This window comes from Sminthopsis crassicaudata, chromosome 3 (assembly GCF_048593235.1).
Source record: "Sminthopsis crassicaudata isolate SCR6 chromosome 3, ASM4859323v1, whole genome shotgun sequence".
NCBI lineage: Eukaryota > Metazoa > Chordata > Mammalia > Dasyuromorphia > Dasyuridae > Sminthopsis > Sminthopsis crassicaudata.
The window spans coordinates 513,013,073-513,039,626 of record NC_133619.1 but is presented as its reverse complement, the minus strand read 5'-3'; the positions used below and the strand labels follow the sequence as shown (position 1 = coordinate 513,039,626).

Here is a 26,554-nt window from a genome sequence, read left to right as displayed (position 1 = left end):
AGCCAGCTTTTGACCCTGTCTTTTTATTGAACAACTGACCCCTCCCTGAGCGCTCATCTCTGTGACGGAGCGATCCCTCATCCCCGCTCATTAAGCCCTCATACTTGGCACTAAGTCACTCATATTTTCCTTGGGTTTTCACCTCCTCACTAAGCACTCTACTCTGCAAGCCTAAACCCCCTTCCTCTTTAACTAGCCCACCCCTACCTGACCTCTCTATCCCCTTAAAACAGAATCGGATTTAGAGCTGAAAGGGTGTTAGAGGATTAATTATCCCAACCTCCTTATTTTTTGGATGAAGAAACAGTCCAGAGCAAGTTTTATGTTGGAAAGAAGTAGTAGAACTGAGATTTCAACCCAGGATATCAGTATTCTTTACAGTATTCTTCTTCACTCACCCTATTTTCCTTCAGTGATTCCCCATTGCCACTCTTTCCCCCATCTCCTTCCCTTTACTGAATTCTCACTCCACCCTCTTATTGAGACTCATCCCCTCAGCCTCTAGTACTAAATCCCTATACTCTTCCTAATTCTCCACTCCCTTTGCTGAGTCTGCCCTCCACTCCCTCACTGAAACTCTCATCTCCTTCTGAGCCTCAGCCTCTAGTGCTGAATCCCCATGCCCTCCCTAAGATTACACCCCCGGCCCCTAGTCCTGCATCTTCCACATGGAGCCTTCAACTCCCTCACTGAGCCATCATCCCCATCCCCATCATCACCATTACCATCACTACAGTGCGTTCTTAGCCCTGTGGTGGAGGGACTTCCAGCAGGAAAGAAGACAGTATTTTCAGGGCAGACCACAGAGATCCAACTCACTGGAATAAATGTGGGAAATGAGTCCTATATTTTGTGGTAGGGACTGTCGGACTGGAAAGGCCTGGAGCAGGGAGCTAGGTGGTCCAGGAGAGAACTTTTTGGAGAAGGTAGACCTTGAGTTGGGCCTAGAAAGACTACTGGGATTTGAAGAATTGCAAAGTGGGAATGTTATGATCAAAAGGTCAGAAGGAGAGAGGAATGGTGTATGTTCTGGGAAGTCTTTAAGTTCCCAGAGCAAAAGGGTACATGGAGAGGAGCTAAAGTTGGAATGTTAGGGAGGGTTCAGATCCTGGAAGGTCTTTGAAGTTAGGTTGAGCTGTTTGGTCTTGATCCTGTGGGGAAGGGGGAGCTAGAAAGTGTCCTAGAGCAGAAAAAAGCACTGGGGAAGGAGCCTGGGATGTCTGTCCCCAATGACATTGTCTCGTCCTCTCACTTATTCAGGAATTCTGTGCGCCTAGTTATCCGGAAGGTCCAGTATGCCCCGGAGAGACCTGGTCCCCAGCCCACAGCTGAGACAACTCGTCATTTCCTGATGTCTGACAAACCCCTGCATTTGGAGGCCTCTTTGGATAAGGAGGTAAGGGAGTGCTCCTAGCAGAGTTAGGACTTTTCCATAATCCTCTAGGGTTTTAAACTTAAGAATAAAAGGTGATTTTTGTAGGATGTTTGCCTTCAAATATCTGGAGCTTTGTTACAAAGAAGAAAGGTTAGTTTTGTTTTGCTTGACTCCAGGAAACCAACTAGGACCAGTTGGGGATGAAGGGTATGGGAAGGGTAAGGGTAAAGATTATTTTGTTATGTGTATCTCTAGACTCTAGCACCTGCTTAATAAAAACTTGTTGATTGGTTCAGTTCAATGTAGGGAACCAACCTGGAAACAGCGAGAGCTATCCATGGTACTATGGCTGCATTGGGGGAATGAACTCTCCATCACTGAAGGTCTTTAAGTGGAGGGGGGATGACCATTTGTTAAGGATGTTGAAGAGAAGGGTCCTCTATTCTGGCTGAAGGTAGATTAGATTAGATGACCTCTCAATTCTCTTCCAAATCTTAGATTCTCAGCTTTGTCTGAGTGTACAGCCTTGCTCCCTTCCTCTCTGCCCTTCATTTCCCTGTATGTAACAAACTCTACAAAGGGTATTGAGAATTTCCTCCTTAGACTGGATAGTTCAGAATAATCCACTGCTGAAAGAGGGACCGCATCTCTCCTCATAGCTTTGTTCTAGGAGCTAATTAGGCCATCAAACTATGCTGAAGGGTTGTAAGTTTTCTTTTCCCCACCAAAGTTCTATGATTAAGTCAGAGCAGTACATTCCATTGAAAATAGTTGTTTAGAGATTTCGGGGAGTCACTAGTAGCACCAATCCCCACTCCCCAACTTGTCAATTTTGGTTTTGATTTCCCTTTAACTTTGGGACTAATACAAACAAATGGATGGCCAGGGATATCCCTCAAGTCAGAAAACATTGAATTCATTCAGTGCAAATCAGCGTATGTCTATATGTGCCTACTGTTCATTCATTCAACAAAAAAAGGAATCATTTACTGTGTGTAGAGCACTATACTAGAAACTGGGATGTATGTGTGTGTGGGGAGAAGGATGATAAGAACATTAGCCATAATTTCTGCCTGCTTGAAGCTTATAGAGGAGAGGGGCAGCAATGGCATATATATATATATATATATATATATAATAATGAAAGTGTGGAACAAGAGAGATATCTAAGAGGAGAATCCAAGTCCTGTCTGAGGTCTGTGGAAGACTCCTTTCTGACTGTGGGCTGAGGGAATGCATCCTGCAGGAGATGGCGTTTGAGTCTGACCTTGAAGATTTTAACTTGCAGACAATTCAGCTCTAGCAGATACTGGTCAACCATCCATTCCATCAGCCTCCAGACCCAGCCTCCTGCGGGCTGCTACCTACATCCCCGGCTATATCTAGAACAAGGAGGTGATTCTCTCCCTGGCCTCGGCCTGGCCAGATCCATTCAGAGCATTATGTCCAGTGTGTGAGCCCCAAGTGTGCCCCATCTGGGCAGGGGACAGGATGCCAGCCCCTACCAGAATCACTTGCAGCTTTTGGGGAATGTTTAGTCTGGGGAATCAAACCACATAAATGTGTTGAGTATGAACTATAGACCAGGCACCCTGCAAGGCACTGGATGTGCAGCAAAACAAACAAAAACCTGAATCAGTTCCTGCCCTCAAGGATCTTACATTCTATCAGAGGGAGCCCTTCAGAGAGGGGATTTGTGTTTATGTAATGGTTAGACCACATGCTCTTTAATGGAGCACTGGGCTTGGAGTCAGGAAAACCTGAGTTCAAATCTAGCTTCAGACAATGATTAGCTGTGCAACTGTGGGAAAGTCACTGAACTGCAGTCTGCCTCACTTTCCCCATCTGTAAAATGGGGGGAGAGGTATTTGCTCATGAGGGTTTGGAGAGCAAGTTTTAGGAGATAGTCTGATGTACCCCACTGCAGATCCAATGAGATAACATTTGTCAAATATAAATTAGTCAAGTTAGTCATATAAAAATCAATACATGCTTGTTCCCTACCTGACTACAATGGAAACCTCCACCTTTCTCTCTGCACTCCTTCTTCCAGATCTACTACCATGGGGAACCTATCAGTGTTAATGTCCATGTCACCAACAACACCAACAAGACGGTGAAGAAGATAAAAATTTCAGGTACCTGGGGGGAATGGGGCAATGGGGGGAGGTTTGGGGAGCAAGTTTTAGTGACGTCGGTAGGCAGAGCTCTGCCTTCTTCATCCTCTTCCTGGAGTTGCTCCTGGGTTCTCCCTCTCAGCCTTTCAGAGTCTTGTTTAATGGTCCAAGGGGAGGCACCAGGCATTCAGAGCAAGGAATGTTAGGGCTGGTAACATGGCCTGCTTCTCTGCAACGGGCTATGAACTCCACAGGCCGAGTCAGGGGAGGATCTCGGCCAGGTTCTGGATGGAGGGTGGCTTCCTCTAAGGTCCAGGAGAACTAGAAGGGCTGGGGATGCTTCTGGGCATTCCCCCTCTGGAGTGCTGGGATTTCCTCCTTATACAGTGTGTTATCTTTCTACCTGCAGTACGCCAATATGCTGATATCTGCCTGTTCAATACGGCACAGTACAAATGTCCCGTGGCTGTGGAGGAGGCTGAGTAAGTTATCCCTGTAGAATCTGGGCTGGGCAGGAAGCATTTGGTTCTCGTGTCTAGCCTTGACCTCAGTGCCATGGGGTGTGTGTGTGTGTGTGTGTGTGTGTGTGTGTGTGTGTGTGTGTGTATGTGTGTGTGTGTGGTCCTGAAATCCAGAAAGCCGGGGATCAGCACAAATTCTCCCAACTCCCCATTCACACATACAAATCAGGTAATAAAAGCAGCAGATAATCCTCATGCCATAGATAATTTTAAAAAAAATCAAACAGTGGATAATCTCTTAAATACCTATTGGATTATAATAGATAATAAGATATGCGGGGCATAATTTCTGAAAATCAGGTAATCCCAGAGTGAATACTTTTTTTTTTAATGGTTAACCTCCTAATAATAAACAATTCAAAGTTTTGGGTAATTAAAAAAATAAATGTTGCAAAAACTGGTTTTCTTTGTCCTAGGCATAAGGTACACCTGGTGTGAAAATTCTCTCCTCGGGTGCAGATTTGTTACTCACCTACTATTTATAGTCTTGATGAGGTGCTTGGGTCATTGTGAGGATAGCCAGGCAAAACAGTGGATAGAGTGTTGGACCTAGAGTCAGGAAGACTTTTCCATTGACCATTTGCTGTTTTGGATTAAAGTGTGGATAATTTTCTTAAAACCCCCAGCTGATAATACTAACGAGCAAATGATAAAAAGTGTGGCTCATATTAGATCAGCATGATCCAAACAATGGATTTTTAAAAACCCAGCAAGCAACAGATAATTTATTTGAGAAGCAGATAACACAAAACTGGATATAATTTGGAAGAGCCGATAGCCTTAAAGCCCTGTCTTCAGGCTTGTTTCATTCACCTGTGGCAGCAAGCTTCCCTTCCCCGCCCAGTGGGTCCCAGGAGGGTTATACCATGTGTGTTGGTTCCCTGAACGTCACTGAAGTGACCTCGGGCTAGGGGAGGCTGGGAAAGGCCATCTTGGCTCTGTGGGAAAAAACGCACGTCCTGATTCAAGAGAACCCGGGCTCGAAGGAAATCTTTATATCTCTGGGCTTCACTTTCTTTGTCTGTAAAATGGAAGTGGTTGGATTGGATGGCTTCTGAGTTATCTTCCAGCTCTGACTCAGTCATTTGTTTAGAGTTATTCAATTCAATTAAAAACATTTATTAAAGACCTACAGTGTGCCAGGCACTGTGCTAAGCACATCTATTCCCCCAGGCAGGGGTCACACAGGATGACTTAATAGTTAGGATACTCTTAGAATTTAAAGGGAGTGTGATCCAGCCTTTTCACTTTACAAATGACATCAGGGCTCAGAAATGAAGGGATTTATCCAATGTCACACAGAAAATAATTAGCAGAGTCTGAACTCAGTAACCTTTTCACTGTCCTAGCGGGCCCCTCTTTCAAAATCTCTCTCCCCTTCCCTTAGTCTGAGAGAGGGAGAGTGTGATTGTGTATGTGTTAGAGACAAACAGAGAGACAAAGACACAGAGAGTGAGAGAGGGGGAGGGATAGAGGGAGGGAAGAAGGGAAACGGAGGAAGAGGGAGAAACAGACAGAAACTGAGACTTTCTCTGCCTGTCTGCTTGGACTGTGGGAATCTTTTGTCTTGCCCTCTGTTTTCTCCAGCGACATGGTGGCTCCAAGTTCAACATTCTGCAAAGTCTACACCCTTACCCCATTCCTGGCCAACAACCGAGAGAAACGAGGCCTGGCTTTGGATGGCAAGCTGAAGCATGAAGACACCAACTTGGCTTCTAGCACCCTGTGAGGATACCCCGGATTGCCCTGCCCCACAGCCGCCCAGTCCCCAGACTTTCTCTGGATGCATCTCCTCCCTGGCCCAGGCTGCTAGCTTTTTGCCCTTCCCAGGCTTGCCAGCCTGGTTTCCGCTAAGCATCCTTCAGTCAGGACCTTGGTCCATGCTTCCTCTTTACCTCTTCTCTCACACTCCCCTCCAAACCTGGTGTCAAAAAAGAGGCAGAGGAAGGGTAGCCATGACAATTGATCCTGGGGGACCCTGATCTGAGTGGGGAGGAGACAAAGCTCTGCCCTCTGGGGGCCTGAGTCTGAGGAGGAGACGTCACTGATGTCAGTCACCAAGGAAATTAGTTAAGGTGGTAAAGATCCCAGAGACCCCTTTCTAAAGAGACTGTCTTCTTCTGTAGGAGGAGGAGAAGAGGGATGGGAGAGACAAGCCTAGAATGTTAGTGTGGGCTTCCTGACATCATGATGTCTCTAAGAGAAACTTCCTCATAGTTAGAGCTATCCGGAGGGGGAAAGGATTATTTCATTCAATAATAGAAGGTTTCCTCTCTACCTGGTGGTCTTCATGCAAAGGCTGGATGGTCACTTCTTGGGGCAGCTGGACAGCACAGTAAATAGAGCTCATGACCTTCCCCAGGATTCTTAACCTCAGATACTTAGCTGCCCAGGTGATCATGTGTCACTTCTTCTCTGTCTGTGTCGTTTCCTTGACCGTAAAATGAGAATAATATCAGTACCAAGCTCTTGTTTAGAGGATCCAGACAACAAAGCCCAATTATAGATGTGGAGGAGGAAGAGGAGGAAGGAGGTTGTAGAAGGCAATCTTGTTGGGGCAGGTTAGGCTTGATGGACTTTCTGTCTCTTGACTCTGAGCTACTCCATTCTTAGCCAAGGTTGCACAATGAGTATAACCATAGAGGCAGAAAAGACCCTTGTCCCCAGGTGAAGGGCTCATTCCTCAGGGTCCTGATGCTTGCACTTCCTCCCTCAGTCTTCTCCACTTAGCCACTGTTGCTCCCTACTCCATGGTCTTCCTTCCCATACCTCTTGTCTTTATGACTTGTTTTTTTCCCCAAACACTGCAGGTTGAGGGATGGCACAAATAAAGAGATCTTGGGAATCATCGTGTCCTACAAAGTCAAAGTGAAGCTGGTCGTTTCCCGAGGAGGGTGAGTGGGTCCCACGTCCTTTTCCCCTATTCCCCTCTCCCTCCATTTTCCATCTCCTGTCACAAAACCCCTGGGGCATCCTCCTCCAGCTGGAGGCTTGCTGAAGAGGGAGGAGGGAGGAAAGAGTCAGCCTCAGCTTGGGTCCATTCCACAAATGCTCCCTCCACCCACCCCCTTGGTTGGATATCATCTGGGATATAGCTCTGGCCCAGGGCTGGGTTCACTTCCATCTTCTCTTCCTCCTCCATCTTTTCTTTCTTCCCTTGTTCTTCCTCCTTCCTCCTCTTCTTCTCCAAGCATTTTCTATTCTTCTCTGATCCTTCATTTTCTACCTTTATCCTCCATTTTCCTCTTCTTCCTCCTATTATCTCATCTCTTCTTCCTCTGTACACCTGCCTCATGCATATTCCTCCTGCTCCTCTGAACTCCTCATCTCCTTCTTTCAGTCCTTTTTCTTCCTTTCTCTCTTTCTTTTCTGTCTTTTCTTAATTCTTCTCCCTTCTTCCCTATTTATCTCAGCTACTACTTTCAAATTGTTTCTCTTCTCTTCTCTCTTCCTCCTTTTCCTTCCCTTGTAGCTCTATTTTATCCTTGTCTCCTTCCTCTTCCCTTATTTCTTCTCTCACTGTCTTCTCCTTCCTTCCTTCTTCTCCATAGCCTTCCTTCCTTCCTTTCTTCTTACCTACCTTCTCATCCTCTTCTTCTTCTGTCTCCTCCTTTTCCTTTTCCTCCTCCTCCTCCTCCTTCTTCATGTTTCTCTTCCTTCATCTCAGACCTCATGGAGCCTTTCTCTGCTCAGGGCATGAAGTTTACCAAGTGAGTAATATGGTCTCGAATCCTGCCCTCAGAGGCTAGGACAGTGCCAGGTGGGAGGGACCCCAAGGCAGAGGCTCTTCAAGGGGTACTCCTCCATCCAGGTGTGAGACAGGTCCGTCCACCCCCTCTGGATTTTTCCTTCCCTTAGAATGTTAGAGCTGGGAGGGCCTTGGGACTCTGAATGTTAGAAAAAATTTGGAAAGGACTTTACATCAGAGAATGTCAGAGCTGGGAGGGACCTTAGAACACAGAATGTCAGAACTGGAAGAGACCTAGGATCCTAGAATATCAGAGCTGGGAGGCATCTTAGAGATCATCTAGTCTAACCTAATTTTATAGCTGTAGAGATAAATTGACTTGTCCAAGGATCTATTGGGAGTCATTGTCAGAGCCAGGAATCCAAAAAGTTGAGGACTCTTTGTCCTCCCAATTTTATCATCAATATCATGATTCCATCTCTAACATAGAGAGCTAGCAGTCCAGGATGGTCTCAACTCCCTCATATATCCCTTCTGGGGACCACAGATATTGCATGGATGACTTTGTTGGTCTCTCCCACTCTGAACTCTGCCTTCTTCTTTGCCTCCTCTGATCTGCGCCAGCCTGTTGGGAGACCTCGCATCCAGGTAACTTAACTTCTTATGACCCAGTTGTTTCTGAGTTCTGGTCCATTCTGCCTCAGTGGCAGGACACCCAAGGGTGCCTTACATTTCTCAGAAGTCCAGAGCTAGTCAAGGTAGGGGGTCAGTCTGTGGTCCAGGTTAGAGACAGAGTTGTAACTCATGACTCCTTAGGTTGGGACTCATTTCATTACCCTGTGATTATGAAATAGATTTCAACTTGATTATATTTTTTATCTATCCATTGAGGTCCAGCTTAAATGCTATATATATATATACTGTTTTTCCCTAGATAAAAGTGGGCTATTGACGTCTTTAATTTTTAGATCACAATCATGTCCTAATATGCTTCCCTTCCACTCTCAAACTGATCCTTTTAACAAAAAGTTTTTTTTTTAATTACCTGACATTATTTATAATTTTGAATACTAGCATCCCCTTATCTTTGAAGCTTTTTTCTCTTAAGGCTTTTCTATTTACTGGGACCAATGTTTAGTTTTCTTTTCATTTCATTATTGTAGACTGTATATTATTTTCCTGGGTCTGTTTTCCTCATTCTGTATCAGTTCATGCAAATCTTTCCATGCTTCTCCGAATTCTTCGTATTGTTTTTTATGATGTAAAAATATCCCATCACATTCAAAAACACAATTTGTTTGGCCATTTTCCAATTAAAGGCATCTGCTTTATTTTCATTTCATTGCTACTGTTAAGTCAGTCAGTTTGCAAACATTTATTAAATGTTTACTGTGTGCTAAAGGCTGGCTGCATAAATAAATAGCTAGCATTTACATAGCACTTTACAAATATGGAAAACAGCCATTGCCCTCAAGAAACTTATACCCTAATGAAGAGATAATAGAGTAACAAATTGGTATTTACAAGACACTTACAGAATAGATGGAAAGCAAGGTTAGAGGGGAAAGCGCTAGCATAGCAACTAGAACTACACATGGTGGCGGCGATATCTGAGCTGATTATTGGAGGAAGCCAAGGATTCTGGGAGTCGGAGTCCCAGGAGGAGGGAGAGCATTCCATGCATACATGGGACCACAGGGAGCTATTGGAATTTATGAGTAGGAAGGTGACATGGTCAGAGCTGGTCTATAAGAAACACTTGGCAGCCAGATAGAACAAGGATTGGTGCCAGTGGTAGAGAGTGAGAGCCTGAACTAGAGTGTTGATTATGGGAGTAGGTGTTGAGAAGAAAATGACAAGTTTTGTCAATTGATTGGATACGTGGGGGTCAGTGAGGGGATAGTCTGAGATATCACCAAATTGCAGAGTTGGGAGACTGAGAAGGTGGCAGTGCCCTTGACCATAGCAGGGGAATTTGGAAGAGGAGAGTTGGGTTTTGGGGAGGGGGGAACTGGACATGTTGGGTTTGAGGTGTTTATGTCACATCCAAGAGGCAGTTGTTGATGTGGGATTAGTGCTCAGGACAGACCGGGGCTAGGCATATGGATGTGGGAATAACATACAGTGTTTGAACCCATGGAACTGGTGGAGATGTCAAAAGTAGAATGTTGAAAGGAAATCAAAAAGGGCTCTGGAGGGAGCTGTAGGGGTCAGGGAGGTCCTAAATGCAGCCTGCCGGGTGTGATATAGATGAAGATTTAGTGAAGCAGATTGAGAATTGGTCAAATGGATAGTCTTTTATCCTCTTTTTGTTACTTATATTTATATAACAATAATAAATAATTTATTTCTATAATCATATACTATAGTACATAAGCAATATATTACATGGCAATAAATATAATAAGTGCAGTTACTGCAACTGCATTTATTTTGTTTTGCAAGACCATTTTGAGTTTATATAATCAAAATTGTCTAATGTTGACTTTTGTAATCTACTCTGTTCCTTGTTTGGTTATGAATTCTCTCCCCTATCCTAGAGTTGAAAAACACCTTTTTCTTTTCTTTAATTTTTAAAAATTATATAATCACATATATTAAATTCATTTTCTATTTTGAAACCTAATTGTGGTATTTGGTGTAAGAAGACTGTTTCCTGCCAAAATGCTTTCTAGTTTTTTCAGCATGTTTGTTAAATACAGAATCCTTTACCCAGTAGTGTCAAATCTTGCATTTACCAAACATTGGGATACTCTGTTTAATTACTAATAAATATGGATTATTTAGCTTTTTCCTCATTGATCTACTTTTTTACACTTTTAAAATCAGTACCAAATAGTTCAGATTATTGCTGCTTTTAATATAGTTTAAAATCTGGTAATTCTAGCCTCCTTTCATTCTTACTTTTTTTCCTTCATTTCTATTATAAGTCTAATTTTATCTAATTATCTGAAGTAACCCCTTGGCAGTTGGATTAGTATGATACTAAATTACATATTAATTTAGGTGGTAACTTTATTTTTATCATGTTGGCACAATGAATCTCCAATTATTGGAATCTTTCTTTATCCTTTATAATAACATTCTTCCTGTTCCTTACCTTTACTTTTATTTTCTCCTCTCCATTGTTATTTTTGTAGTTGTCTCCCATCTCCTCCCTTTGCTCCACCGCCCCTATTGTCTAGTTGTTCAGTCATGTCCTACTTTCCAGACCCCACTTGGGGTTTTCTTGGCAAAGATATTGGGTGGTTTGCCATTTCCTTCTCCAGCTCATTTTACAGATGAGGAAACTGAGGCAAACAGGGGACTTAGCTAGAAAGTATCTGAGGCCAGATTTTGAACTCAGGAAAATGAGTTTCCCCTTTTCCAGGTCTGATACTATTCCTAGTGCCCCCATAACTGCCCTGCCCCCACTTAACTATAAACCCCTTGAGAGCAGAATCCATGACATATCTGCCTTTGTACGCCCAGCCCTAGTTATAAGACCTTGTATAAAGAAGGGGCTTCACAAATGTTGATTGATTAAGTGATGATTATGTCCTAATCATCTCATACACACACACACACACACACATATATCCCTCCACATGTTATAGACTTTTTCCCTCACTTATGATCTCATTTATTTTTCACAACAGCCTTGGAAAGGAGACGGGGAAGGGTCTTTCCCTTCCATTTTACAGAGGAAGAAATTGGGGGAGAGGGGAGAAAATGACTTTCCCCAAGATCATAAAGCAAGGCAGAGCTGATATTCAGACCCATAATGTCTGCCTTCCAGCTGATTTATTAATGTTGAACTCCCTCCCATCGCCTAGCCCCCAATTTCAGAGGGAGGCCAGAAGGAGGGCTAGACCAGGAGAGTCTGGGGCCTCTGAGCTCAGCTCATTTCTGTGTCTGTTTTAGTGACGTGGCTGTCGAACTGCCCTTCACCTTGATGCACCCGAAGCCCAGGGAGGAACCTGTGCGTCGAGAAGGTGAGTACATTTGTGTCTGCCCCAGAGAAATCACTTCCCTTTCTATAGTCCTTAAGTTTTCCAAAATTCTTTCCTGACAGTAACCCTGTGAAGTGCAGAAGGTAGACGCTTCCCCATTTTATAGATAAGGAAACAAAGTTCACAGGGGTTAAGAGTTTTTCCCATGGACACACAGCTAAAAACTAATAGAATCAATACTCTACTGCTCCAGCACTTCTGACTTATTAGTGGGAAGGGTCATCAAGATGGAGACTTCTACTTCCTCTTTGGGGGTCAGCTTAGGAATTATTTCAGCTCCATTTTTCATAAACATGTCTGACCTGAGATAGGATGGGGCTGGGGGTGAAGGTTACAGAAAATGACACTGGGTGAGCTGCTATAACTGGGAGTTTAGATTGTTACAGAATGTTAGAACCTAAGAATCACAGAACATAAGAACTGGAAGGGACTTTAGAACATAGGTCTTAGAACTGAGAAAACAGAATGTTAGTATGGGAAGGAAGCTTAGAGACCAGAGGGATAAACTGAGGCCCAGAAATGGCAGGCGTCTCACCAGAAGGCCTTAGTGAGTCCTTGGTCTCTCCTTCTGGGTGCATTTTTAAGCACAGACTGCTACTTCCCTGCCTTTCCCTTCTAATTTCACAGGATCATAGAATTTGAGCTGGGAGGAATCTTAAAATTCATCTACTTTAGCATCTCCTACCCCATTTTAAAGATGAGGAAACTGAGTTTCATTGAAGTGATTTGATGAAGGAAATAGTCACATTTAAATCTAATTCCTCTTACCTCCAAATTCAGGCAATTTTCCCCTATTTTGTTCTGGGCTCCTTGAACTGAGTTTAGAACAGGCCAACTTGGAGATAAGGGGTTGGATACAATGACCTCTAGACACCTACCCCTTGGGATTCCAATGCTTTCAGGGACCACATTAAGGCTGGGATTCTCCAGTCTCATGCTGGAGTTAGCTTTGGGGGTTGACTTAGGAAATGGGAATGAACTCTGACATGGTACCATTCAAAGAGGGACTCAGAAAAGGAGCTGTTTGGGAGGATGCATAACCCCAATCTCCCTGAAACAAAGCATCTCCAACCTCCAGAGAAAAGAAAAGTTCTTCTAACCCTGGAAGCCATTTCTAAACATTTAGAACAGGCAAAGACTATAAAGACAAATTAGGCCCAGAATTCCTTACCATTTTTTGGTATCATAGATTCCTTTGGAAGTCCAATGAAGGAATCTAGGAATGGGCTTTCTTCAGAAGCAATTAAAATTAAATGACCTGCCCAGGGTGTCTGCCCAACTAGTATCTGGGGCTGGATTTGAACTCGGGTCTTCCTGACTCCATGTTTGGTGCACTGTCACCACATAGTGATGGAACCTCCATGGAGCTGCTTTTTATTTCATTCATTCACTTACTTTTGACTATATTTTTTAAAATTATTTTTATTTTATTTTTAATACACATTTCTTTATGAATCATGTTGGGAGAGACTAATCACAAAGACATTGGCACTCTTTATTTATTATTGATGCTTGAGCAGGCATGATTGGCACTGCCCTGAGCCTCCTTATTCGGGTAGAACTTGGTTAACCCGGAACACTGATCGGCGATGATCAAATCTACAATGTAATCGTTACATTGTAGGGAAAACCCATAGGAGAGGGAAAAAAACAGAAAAAAAGAAGTGAACATAGCATATGTTGATTTACATTCAAACTCCACAGTTCTTTTTCTGGATGCAAATGGTGCTTTCTATCCAAAGTTTATTGGGGTTGCCTTGGATAGATCTGTTTTTAAAATAATTGAAGGACACACTAATTTTCAGATAGAGATCAGTGAAAATAAAGATGCACTTTTTTCCCTATCCAAGTTAAGACTCCCTGAAATCTATCTTTATAGACCTCTTGGGTCCAGGGACTCCTGGTTAAGAGCCCCTGCGCTAGGGTAATGCCTTCATTTTGTGGGAGGGGATGGAGTCCTACAGCTAGTAAGTAGTGGCATCAGAACTAGAATCCAGACCTTTTCACTTCAAATGCAATGTTCTTTTCACTAAATTGTGCCTTCAATAGACAAGCTATGAAGTAGTTCATGCTTAGTTCCACTACCTTCCCTTCCTGTTACCTTTTTTGTGCGTGGTGATTGTTGCTGTGACTTGGGTAGTTGGCCATTCATTGTAAACTCACTAACCCCATGTTCTAACTCCCTGTGTTTAGTTCCAGAGAATGAAGCACCCATAGATACCAATCTCATAGAACTTGATACAAAGTAAGCTGGACCCTGACTTTGGATATCTGGTGGGGAGGGGAGTGTGTGTGTATGTGTATGTTTGTGTGTGTGTCTCATTGGCATATTGACCTGGCTCATTGGTATTTAATGAGTCAGGCTCATCCACAGCCAATTCAGTGTTTCCCAAACCACTTGGCCCTAGGAGATTTTGGGCCCTGAGATACCATATTGATCTAAATATAGGCTGCTCCTAAAATAATGACTTTCATTTACACAGTGCTTTACTTTACAAAGTGCTTTCCTCATATTAAGTTTACATAGTAAGTGTTTTTAATAAGTGCTTATTAAATTAAATTGAATGGCAATTTAATGTAGGGTGGGGGAGTGGAGGAGGTTTTGGTCAATGATTTCATGCAGAGGTGAATGTCTAGTATCAAAGCTCTCTCCATCAATGCTAGATAAAGCCTTCATTAGGTACCTTTTGTGTCGGCCATTGTGATATAGCTTGGGGATACAAATATATGCCCCTGAAAAATACAAATTCTTACCTCAGGGAGCTTTTATTCTAAGTGGAGAAGTCATCCCATAATATATTCCTAAAGAGTTATCTTGGGACACTGAAAAGTTAAGTGACTTGCTGAACTTTGGTTACTTAACCCTCAGCAGAAGCATGCTTAAGCCTAGTGTTCTCTTACTCTGAGATCAGCTCTTTGGGCTCTTTGCCATAGTGACTTTTACATGAAGTTCCAGGGGGAAATGAATAAATAAAAAAAGTTCTAGATAAACAGTGAAGAATAATACCTGTTAAGGTATTAACAGGTCAGGTCAAGGGAAAATGCAGCCTACCTTTAGACCAATATTGTATATGTTGATGGAACCTATAAACGGTGAGCGGGAGAATCAGGGCAGGGGAAATTTGAGCGCATATTTTCAGATGGCTGTTTTGTGTTTTTAGTCCGTAGTTTCAAACTTCATATTTTAAGGCGGGGAGAATATATCTCAGGATTGAAATTTTCTTGTTTCAAAACCCCAGGGTTCCAGTGGACACGGTTTGGGAAATGCTTGACCTAACTCATCAGCAAGGAATCCTGCCTGGCCTGGCATGTCCAGGAACAAACTTGGCTGCTTGAAACGCTTAGCATGCAAACTCTCCTTATGTCATCCTATCCTGCTACTCCATCTTTCATCCCCACGGGGTGTCCCTGAGCTAGGAAAGCTGCAAGGAGACATCTGCTCCCACCCCTGAAGCCCTGCGCCTTGCCTGCTCTGTCCTGCTTGGTTCTTGCTGGTATTGGTGCCTTTTAGGCCATGCTTTGGGATGGTTTGGGGTTTTTACATTTTTCCCTGGCTCTCAAGAATCAGCCCCTTGTTTCCCAGGAGTCACAGAATCTCAAGGGGTATAAGGCACTTCACAGTATCTGTAATCCAAATCATATCCAAGGAGAAATCTCTCTGCTAATGTTCCTGTCTCACCTTCACCTGAAGACCTGCAATGATGAAAAATTCACTGGTCAGTGGTTGAACTTCTAGGATAGATGAAGAGCACATGGTGAGAGGAAGATGATCATACTGATGAGATATTTGGGTCTATCCCTTGACAGCTTTTATTATGAGGAGGTTTCCCCCTTATGTTGCAATAAAACCTACTTCTCTTTAACTTCCACCCATTGTGCTATGTTTTGTCCACTAGGGCCAAACAGAATGAGTCTAATCCCTTTTCTGGATCTGTGGCCTTTTATTCCCAAAATCGCTGTAACTGTACCCTTCAATTCAACCACATGTGGCAAGGCATCCAGCCCCTTCTTATCCTCTGGATAGTCCCCTTCTCCTGGATGTGCTCCAGCTGGCCACTATTATCCTTAAAATACTATGCCCTGCACCAAACACAATCCCTCAAAGGAATCTGTCGAGGGCAGAGGGCAGCAGAACTACCATTTCTGGACTCTGCACCTCTCTTAATGAAGCCTAAGCTCACAAGGAGCTTTTTGGCTGGCAGGTTACATTGTGGAATTTATGGTCTATGAAAAGCCCCAGAACTTTTTCATGTGAAATGCTTCCTAGTTACAATGCATGCTATAGCCCATGGAATACACATTGTCATTTCAGGTGGGATATGAATTACTTGCCCTCTGGGGTCCCTTCTACCTCAAAGATTTTGTGATTCTTTCCTTCTGTCTTTTTTTTCCATAACAATGTGCAACTGGTTGTGAATTGACCCAGAATGCCAATTCCCTTGACACCAGCTCCTCCCTGGCTTTCCTTAGAGAAAGCAATGTCTGTGTCTGACCCACCTGGAGCTAACCTGGAGCTGTAGGTGTGCTGGCTTAGGCCGGGTTGGCTGGGGAGCCTATTTCATGTCTTGTTTCCTTAATGGCCCTCGCTTCTGTCCCTGTGTGGATGTTCCTTCTCCTACTGACGGCTTCTTTCCCCTTCTCTCTTCTGTCAGTGATGACGACATTGTCTTTGAGGACTTTGCTCGACAGAGACTGAAAGGTATGAAGGACGACCAAGAAGAGGAGGAAGTCCCAAACTCGCCACACTTGAACAACACATAAGACTGGACTCCTCTTGGCTCTTCTTCTCGGGTGGTTCCTGGTTAACTGTTGTGAATTAGGCTGCTTGTTATCATTTCTTCTTTTCCTTCTCCTCCCTCTTTTTCTGGTATTTCTTTCCCCTTCTGTTTTTCTACTTCTACCAGGGGACTCCAAAGGACTTATGTAGGTATCATCAGGGATCCTCACCATCTGGCTTTGACCCACTTGTCACCATATCCTTGAGCCTCCCCAGTGGATCCCTTATTTCTACCCTGGGGAATGAACGGATGACTTACTACTCTTCCTACCTTATTCCATCCCAAGCCCTCTGTTTACCCCTTACCTTTATTCCCTCTAGACGGCCAGCCTTGAGTCCTCTCCATATGGCCAGTCTCTAGGAGCTTCCCAATCCACAATCTTTGTATTGTATCTCTTCTGCACACACTGGGTGGAATCTATCCAATGGAGTATATGAAATGGAGTCTGGCAAGGGACAGGGGAAAGGATTGCCACATGTGTGTGTTTGGGGATGAGAGCAGGGGATGGTCCTAGGCACACCTGTCGGTAGTGGGAAGGTGGGGTGAGGCAGGTGAGAGGGCTGTCCATAGTTCTAGTCAGCAGCATGCTCAGAACAGCTCATAGACTGAACTCCCTTGAGACTGAGAGATTGCGGTAACAAGTGGGGAGCCAAGCAGTGGGGAGGGTGGGAAAGAACCAGCAGTTGGAATTTGTCCTTTCACTCCCTTACTAATAATTCTCTCTTTTTCCATCACAATATTTTGGTATTTTGGGCAGTAATGGTGTTATAACAGTTCAAAAGCAGTCAAATTGATGTTCTTACCAGCAGTTATCAAATTGAATACAGGTCACAAGAATTAGCACAAGCATTTTAATATTGTCAGAACTTAGTCTCTTAAATGATATGTATCTTCTATGTATTAGAGACAGAGGAAGAAAGGGAGAGCTGGATGCAAAATTTTTCTATTAGAATGGGCATTGTCCATGGTCCTGAAGAAAAAAAAGACCCTCTGATGGAGGTGAGGAGAGGAGCCATCTTTTGCTCCTGAGTCTTTGGTAACAAAATGTTCAGTGTCTCTGGGGAAGACTTCCCAGAGAGACCCTTCTTTCCTGAGTGAGCTGTTTGTACACCCTAGAATTGGCAGAGTTTTAATATTCCATTCAGCAATGCAATGCAATGCAATTAAATTCAATAAGCATTATTAAATGGCTACTGTGTACAAAGGATACAAAGATAAAGGGAAGCATCCCTTGCCTTTAAAAAAAAAACAACTTATATTCTAGTTGGGGAAAGGGAGTAGAACTTACATTCTTCCATTTGGTGTGCTAGTTACTGAATTCCCTCAGGCGATACATGGGGGCTGAGGAAAGTCCAGGTATATGGTAAGTTCTGGGAAATCTCTGTCTGTGATTCCTGCTGTGGCAGACATTTGTGGGGACACACAAATGAAGAGAACATAGCTGGTTCTCAGAAGAAAAGCTAGTAGTTTACCTCTTCAGAAATGGAAAAAAGAGATGTGGAAATGCAGAGGGAGTAAAAACAACCTCAAAGATCATGTAGTCTAAATGAGCCCCTTCATTTTACAGATTGGGCAATGGGGGCCTAGGTGGTTAAGTGGCTTGCCCAAAGTCACACAAAGTAATAAAATAGAACCAGGATCCAAAACCGGGACCTCTGATTCCTAATCCACAGTATTCTGGACAGGGATCTGCCTTCCAAAATCTTACTCTTTGACTCCCTTGGGTCCAGACCAAAAACTTATTTGAGATTCCCTAAGGTCATCATCTTGTCAGAAACTGGTTGTATTATTCTGGGTTTCTTCTCTGAAAGGAAAGTTATTTCATTAGGAAGGAAACAGATTATTGTGGAATCATCTATACCTATAGATTCAAGCTTGGCAGATCCTCCATCTTTTGTGCTCTTGGATCTTGGAAAGTATGAAGAGCCACAGAGGGAGCATTTAAGCAGAGGATGGGATTTCTCTCAGTTGATCTAGACATTGTAGAGAAAAACCTTTGACTCCAATATATGGAGTCCTTCCCAATGGAAGAATCATTTAGTTCAACCTCTCACCCAGTTTGAGACTCTTCCCCCACAACCTTCATGATAAGGTCATCTGATATGGATGGGCTGTTACCGTCTGGTGGAAATGGCCCTGAATCTGGAAACAGAAGAGCTCAGATTTGAACCCATAAGGGTTTGAATATGCAGGACAAGGAATGGATCCCATATTTGGAGCAATAACCTGGAAAAAAGAATTGGGGAAAAAGTAGGGATAAGAGCTCACCAGGGATATAATTGCCAGGGAGTGGGATAGGGATAAAAAATGCAACCTTGAATGGTATTGTCAGCATCCATAAATTTTGGTACCTAAATTATGTCACCCAGTTATCTCTCATCATGTTGATTGATATAAGGAGTGAATTGGAATATAAGACCCCTGATCTTAGCAGTAGGCATTGATTGCCACAGAAAGTTCTGTTTCTAAGTATTTTGGATTCCTGGACCAGTACATCATGTGACATAGTAGACATGTTTTTTCACCTCATTATCAATGTTAGCAAGGTTAAGGGACAAAGAGTTTCCCCCACTCTGATTCCCTTCTGCTCCCACCTGTGACATCCTCAGTAGAGAGTAAGGAGCAACCTATTCACCAGACAGATTCCTCCAGAAGCAGCCAGAATGGCAAAGAACCTGGAGGTCTTGCCTTGTTCCTGCCAGTCCTGACATTTTCATGTGCCAACATACCCTTAGGAAAATCCTTGGCTATCTACTCTAGACCTCTTCAGGAAATTGGCATCATGTTTACAGCCTAAGAACTGAGCAGAGGAAGCAAGGGCAGACAAACTAGATGTCCACTGGCAGCTTCCAAATCTCTTCCCCAGCTTCAAATTATAAGAAACAGTAATAGTTCTCAGAGTTCCTGACTCTCAACATTTATCATGTTATTATGCATTAGGCACAATTCTGGGTGCTGGAGATAGTTTTTTTTAATAAGAAAATTAAACTGCCCTCAAGAAGCTTACATTCTATCAGATTTGGAAAGTAATTAAATGTCAACTACCCGGGCCTGTACCTCTGCAAGAATCTTTTACTCTCTCCCCTGTTTTGCAGAAGCTGCTCAGCTAACTTCTACTTGAAGGCCTCTAGTAAATGGGAATCTAACACCAAAAATACATTTCACTTTTGGACAGCTCTCATTGTTAGGAAGTAATAATCCTATCAAACTGAAATTTGCCTCTGTATGGCTTTTACCCATAGAATTGGATTTCTCTCCGAGTTCCAGCAGAACCAATGTCTTTTACACAATAGCCCTTCCAATAAAGTGAAGAAAGCTGTCATTCCCCATCTTAAATATTTTCCTCCAAGTTAAATAATCAACAGAGTCCTTAGCTAGTGTTTGACATGCTCTTCATTCCCTTTCCAATCCTTGAGTCCTGTGAAGATGAGTTAAGTTTTAGGATGTGAAACTAAATAGATCTTAGTAAACAACTGATTTTTTACTGTTGAAGATGACAGTGTGGCAGTCATCCTACTGTGTATCCTTAACTTCCAAGACCAGAGAAGGCAGAATAAACATACCAGGAGGGAGATCTTTTGTTTTAGATGGCTGAAGAGACCATTGCATTGAGGAACAACAGTCAAGTCTTGATTCTTGCCTTGAAACCCCTTCTTTGCAGAATATTCAGCATATTGATTTTTCTTTTGGTTCATTGATAAGGCCTGAGATGTTATCCATGAAAACATGGTTCTGATCCCCATAGACATTTGGCCTACTTCACTTTTCCAGCAGCCTACAAGGACCACACTATCATTGTGCCAGAGTCACTGCAGCTCATGAATAAGCTAGTGTCATTTGCATTTTGTGCAGAAGGGAATGAGTGAGTACTTATTAAGTACTTTATTTGTAAGAACTTGTACCAGGTTGTGGAAATGCAAAGAAAAAGCTGAGACCATCCCTGCCCTCAAGAAGCTTAGGTTCTACTAGGAAAATGTAGCTTGCACATGAATAAATAAAAGGCTACTTCAGATACCTGAACTTTGAAGGCAGCTATGTATTCTACCGCTGGTAGAATACATTTGAGCAAAGACATGGCAATGAGAGATCCTATATATTAAAAACTTATGACTTTAGCTTGGTTGAAACAAAATGTGGAGGATGTCTACATGAAATCATAAAAAGGTAGGTTGGAGCATGACTGAAAGAATTTAAATACCAGGATGAGAAGTTTTCATTTTTATTTAGGAACAATAGAAGGCTGCTGAAGACTGTGATGTCTTAGATTTTTGGCAGCTTTGGAGCATGGAATCAGAAGACTGAAAGCATAGAGATCAGTTAGAGGCATTTCTCTTGAGGCAATTCTCCTAAGAAAACATCAGATTTGGAGGCAGATAACTCTCTAAAATGAGGTTGCCCTCCATGATCTAAGATATCTGGCTTCCAGCCTATCACCATGTGAGGGAATAACTATATCCATTGATCACCACCTCTCATTGTTTTAATCTGGTACATGTTTCTCTATGACTAGACCTGTTTTACCTCCATATGTACAAAGAGGGAGGCAGGGTTTTGCCAACCTGTGTTTTAGGAGGTAAACTTTGGGCCTAGTCACAGAATAAATCTAAGAAGACGTGAAACTAAGGCCTACTCATGGTTTAGCATTCTGTCTCTTGGACCACACCATTCATCCATCTGAGTCAGATTCATTAAGAGATCAAATGAACACAACTTGATTTACCCTCATAGAAGAAAAACAGGCCATGAAAGAGTTAATCTAGTGCTTCTAAATATACAGTGATAGGATTGAAAAGGATCTGAAGGGCCCTCTGGTCAAATTCCTATTGAGATCCCATCAACATCATTCCTGACAAATTTTCATCATTTTGAAGAACACAAGTGATGAGTAACTCAATAACAATAGCTAACATTTACCTAATTCATGTTTGCAAAGAGTTTTACCTCTTGGTTGATGCTCACAATAACCCTGTGAGGCAGGTGCTATTATCCCCATTTTATAGTTAAGTATTGATGTGACTTGTCTACAATCAGCTAGTAATTATCTACGACAGGATTCAAACTAAGTTCTTCCTGATTCCAGATTCAGTGTTCTAGCCACTAGACCATCTCACTACTTGTACAGTAATCCACTCCATTGTTGGACAATTCTAATTGTTAGGTGCTTTTCTCTTATATGGGAAAAATATTCCTCCCTCTGATTTCTCCTATTGCTCCTAATTCTATCTTCGAAGTCAAAGTAGGACAAATAAATCCTTTTTCTCCATGACAGCTCTTCAAATCCTTGAAGACAACCATCATGTGTTCCTTCAGTCTTCTAAACATTTCCAATTTTTTCTAATCCTTTTGTGGAATTATTTTTGTTCTTTTGTGATACTGTTCATTCTGTCCTGGATAAGACTCAGTTTTGTTATTGTCTGCTAATGTGTAGTTCTAGAGGTGGTTTGTATTGGCAGTAATCAATTGCTCTCAGAGGCCCATCTGGAATTTGGACTTGAAAATATCAGAGAGAATGATAAGATGGAATACTATGGCCCCCCAGTGTTCTTCTAGGGGTATCTATCTCACTTGCTGATCCTGCCTAATTTACATTACCTCTGACACCTTGCAGACTCTATTCCCACTGTGCATATTATATTGTAAAATCATTAGAAAGACAATACAGCTTTTTAAGGTTTCAGTCTCTGCCATTTGTCGGAAGCAGTTGAGAAAGAAGGATTTTGCCAAAAGCCCTATTTTCTCCCACTGATTTCCAATCTACTTTGAGCATGAGCCGCTTCCTCCAGTCTTTCATTAGTTCCAGCACCAACAAGTCTCCTAGCCATTCAACCAAACAATCATTAAGTGCTTTCTATGTGCCAGGCACAGTGATAAATGATAAGGATATAAAAGAGGCAACAGGCAAACAATCATGTACATACAAGATTTTATATACATGCACAACACAGTGAATCAGTGAATGAAATGTAATCTCAGAGGAAAGGTACTAGGGGCAAGAGGGACAAGAGAAGATCTGCAGAAGGTAGGATTTGAGCTGAATCTTGACATGCTTTATTTTCTGTTCTCTTATCCTGGCCCCTATCCTAGAGGAGAATTGGGACTTCAAAGAAACATGCTATTAAATGGCAGGATAGCAGAGGCTGATGGCCAAGAAGGATGAGATCTTGTGTTCCTGAACAATGGGAAGCTCAATGGAAAGTTTACCCATTTCCCTAGAGAGAAGTCATGTTGGTATTCCTAGTCTGCTTTGTTCCTATCAGGGAGTTTGGTACTGAAAATTGCCAGCACCTCTAAAAGGAAGAGATTTGGATTTGAGTCCTGAAATATGCCTCCAATAATTCTGCTTTGATATTTGTGTGTGTTCTGTTAAATTTACTCAGATAAACAACTGTCCGTTGCTTTATACATCCCACCTAGTGGATGGTTTATTTCACTACCCAAAGACGTTCTCTGCTTCCATTATCCATGATCTCTGACATAGCCTCGCTGGGAGACTGGTCTACCGGTGTTGTCCTGGATGCAGTTCTCACTGATGGTTTGACAGACTTAAGATTCCTTGGCATTCTTTTGCTCAAAACCCCAGGCACTTCACAATATGACTTAGAATACAAGACTTCCCCCATATAACACAGGGAGACAGAGGAAGCAAGATTATTCAGCTCTTTGACATTCCCTAGGGACAGAACCTCAGGCAGCTCATTATCTAGCCCAGCACAAGACATGTTAAAATAAGGGAATGTGGCAAAAACTCCCCTACGTGACTCCCTAGCATCTAGAGAACTTTCCTCTTTTTTTTCCTTCTTTCAAAGCAATGCTGAAACCATGGCTGCTGGCTGAAAGCAAACTTAGAATGAAAAGTGATGTTCTCCTCAGACTACTGGTAGCAGTAGCTGCTTTCCTGCTCCCACAGGACCCTATCTTCCTGACACTTTGTAAGATACCCACATTGGGACTCTGCTCATAGATACTAGAAGGAGGCCCTGCTGGAGGGACATTTTCTGCATTCCACTTCAAAGACCAGTTAATATAACTCATGATTTATGTCTCTCTAAACCCAAATCCAAGAGGCTTTTCTAGCTTTGGACCTTCCAGGGGGAACCAAATCCAAGGCAAAGTTTTCTCATTTCCTGGTTTGCTTGTTGGAAGACAGGGACTGTTGTTCTTTAGAGGTCTTTGCACCTCTGTGTCATGCTCAAGGATGGGCAGGCACATGGCACTCAACAATGTAGTCCCTTAATGCCTGTGTGACCTTGGGCAAAGGACAGCCTCTTTGTGCTGGTTTCCTTATCTCCAAAAGAAGGGGTTGGTGACCCTGGGCAAGTCACTTAACCCAAATTGCCTCAGCAAAAGCAAAAAAAGAAGGGGTTGGACTAGATGATCCCTAAAGTCTTTTCCATCTTTAAGGCTCGGAGCTTAAGAAGGACTTAGTCATTGGCTTTAGAGATACATGCATGAACATACATGGTCCTTAACCGGAACGTATATCCCAGCTGGTTACAATCACATACCAATTGTGTGGTTCACACAAATGCAACCAAATGCATAGTCTCACGTGTTCACATGTAATCTTGGAACATAGATCGGTCTATTTGTAATGTGTTTTCATGCACCATACTTACAAAATGAGATGAAGCCGCATGCACAGATACATACAAAATCATGCACACATCTCTGTTGGGTGATTGTGGCCAGCCTGACCAGAAGTTTAGGTTATTTGTCTTAGGTGTAAAGCTTAGCTCAGCTTTCCTTGGGTCTCTGAAACTCCTGGCAAGTCTTGAATTGTGTGGAACAAAGCAGGGAGTGGGAGAAAGCTCTTGGCTTGAATTGACCATTCCTGCTGAGTCTTCCTGACTGACTTGGGCCTCGGAGATGACACTTATCTGACCTAAAAGATGGAGATCTTTCCTCTTAGTACCCATTTGTACCCTTTTGAAGGTAGAGAAAATACTAGGGAAACATAAAACTCAATTTAACAACCAAGAAACATATTATGTACGAGGTCCCACTGCTAGGTTGCAGGGACAGAATTGTGAATAATCCCTGTCCAGGAGATTTCTCTGGACAAAAAAAAAATCTGATTGCTGTCCAAAGGGGTAACTGAACTCTGTCCTTATAGAATCTCTGGGCTGAGGAAGGTTTACTGCCATTCTCAGTAATTTCTGACTTAACTAAACTATAGGGGAGACGATGTCCTTACTGTTAGGTAGTCTCATGAGAAATATGTGATGTTCCCATCTTCAAAAAACTCATGGTCTGAGGGAGGAAGAAACAGGTAGATATTAATTTAATCAAGATTGGATATATGAAATGCCAGATTTACACACAAGAGAAATTGAATCTTCATTTAGCAGAATAACTGCCTTACAGAAGATTTCCTTACCTGTTTCCATCCCCACTCCTTTAATAGCAAAGATTCGATTTGGACATGAATTGTGGCTGAAGGAGTAGTGAATTTGGAATCAGCGTGGGTCTAAATCCTGGCTCTGGTACTTAGCCATATGCAAGGTTTGAGAAAAACCCTTTCCTTTTATGGACTTCAGTTTCTTCCTCTGCAAAAGGGGGGGATTGGATTCAGAGTGGTCTCTGAGATCTCTTTCAGTTCAAAACCTAAAGTCCAATGGCCTTACCATTCAAGATCTGCTTGAGGCTGATTTGGAGATCACTCTAGCCCGAGTTGCCTGACTGAAGCATCCTCCTGAAGTGGCCCCAGAGCCTTGCTTCTGCACTGGTTGAAATCTCTGGCCCTGGTAAACAAGGAAGAAACTAGCCAGCATAAACTGTTATAATAATGCAGCACTGCTATGCAGTTTCTTGGGCCTAGATGGAAGGGATTTGTGATACCATGGAAAGGGCTCCATATAGGGAATCGGGAACCCTGGCTCCCAGTTTCATCTCATCATTGGCTCACAGGTGACCTTGGGCTCAGCCCTTTACCTCTCTGGGCCATATTGACAATGATAATACTCTCTATCCACTTAGAGTCCTTCAAAAGGCTATTGTAAAGATCAGTTAAAAAGTCAAGCATGAATAAGAGCTTTTTTTTTCCTTTTTGGATTGGGGGCAGTGTCTGGAAGATGAATCATATTGGGAGTAATATTCAGTTGGGAAGCCACATCAGGTGCAGGGCTCTGGCTGGCCACCACCCTGCCCTTCACATCCTGCTCCCTCTTCCACAATGAACTGTGGCTCTCTATTTACCCCAGACTTCCTCCATCCTTTGCTTCTACTTTTGAGATTGGTGTTTGAAGATCAGTGTTCCAGAGATTCTCTGTATATACATGTAAAGAGATCGAGAGATGGAAGAAAGAAACAGGAGGGAAGAGAGATAACCCCCTGAGGACCATGGTCATCTTCAGGGCCTTGAAAAAGGATCTCTTTGCACCCATCATGGGCCCTGCCTGCTCAGATTCTTTGTTTTACTGTTTCTGTGTCTGTCACATAAATTATTATAGTTTATTAAACAACAAAACAATCTGCACAAATCGAGACTGTTAAATTTTTGCTTTGGGGGAATGGAGGGATTGGTCGCATTAATTCTTCCTGTTGGCAGAATGTGGATGACCGGGGCAAAAATGAAGGTGGAAATCAACTCTGATTAATGAACAGGTAATGAAAAAATGAACATTATAACAAGAAATGAACTTATTCTAATGGAGGTGGTGGTGACTGATCATTCAGTCTTGGTTGAAGAGTCTTATTATCTATACCCATATCATCCCATTTAAGATAATCTAGACAAAATGGTGAATCCACTTTTACCCAGATCTGAGTGAAATACAATTGGCTAAAATCCATCAATTCACCTTAATTAAAATAATCTGATCTGAGTTTCCCCCCCTTGTCATCAGGCATATGCTTCAAATGACCCATGGAACTGATTTCTGAATGAGGAAATAAAAAGGAGAAAAACCCTAGTTCTAATTCAATAATTGATAATTAATATAAAAGAAATAATAACTTCTCTTACATGTAACCCTTAGGCTGTACCTGTTGTGCTTTCCTGGAATCTGGCCTGGTTGAAATTCCCTATCCTTCCAACTCATCTTCCCTATCTAGTTCCTTAGTTCAGCTAGGTCTTTTCCCTTC

At 42.6% G+C, this 26,554-nt stretch overlaps 1 protein-coding gene across 11 annotated transcripts in view; it reads left to right on the top strand.

Annotated features, from left to right (window-relative positions):
• ARRB1 (arrestin beta 1) overlaps window positions 1-25,950 on the top strand; it is a 119,228-nt gene extending 93,278 nt beyond the window's left edge. For 4 of the 11 annotated variants that reach the window (XM_074304084.1, XM_074304079.1, XM_074304078.1 and 1 more), the window contains 9 exons: window positions 1,261-1,396; window positions 3,429-3,513; window positions 3,902-3,974; window positions 5,601-5,738; window positions 6,824-6,907; window positions 8,326-8,349; window positions 11,605-11,675; window positions 13,887-13,938; window positions 16,346-25,950. In XM_074304084.1, the coding sequence (XP_074160185.1) occupies window positions 1,261-1,396; window positions 3,429-3,513; window positions 3,902-3,974; window positions 5,601-5,738; window positions 6,824-6,907; window positions 8,326-8,349; window positions 11,605-11,675; window positions 13,887-13,938; window positions 16,346-16,454 (772 nt within the window). In that variant the 3' untranslated portion in view covers window positions 16,455-25,950. Of the gene's footprint in view, window positions 1-1,260; window positions 1,397-3,428; window positions 3,514-3,901; window positions 3,975-5,600; window positions 5,739-6,823; window positions 6,908-8,325; window positions 8,350-11,604; window positions 11,676-13,886; window positions 13,939-14,932; window positions 15,561-16,345 lie in introns of those variants that run through there. The other 7 variants (XM_074304087.1, XM_074304081.1, XM_074304085.1 and 4 more) reach the window with 3 other exon arrangements.
• Window positions 25,951-26,554: the final 604 nt, after the last annotated feature.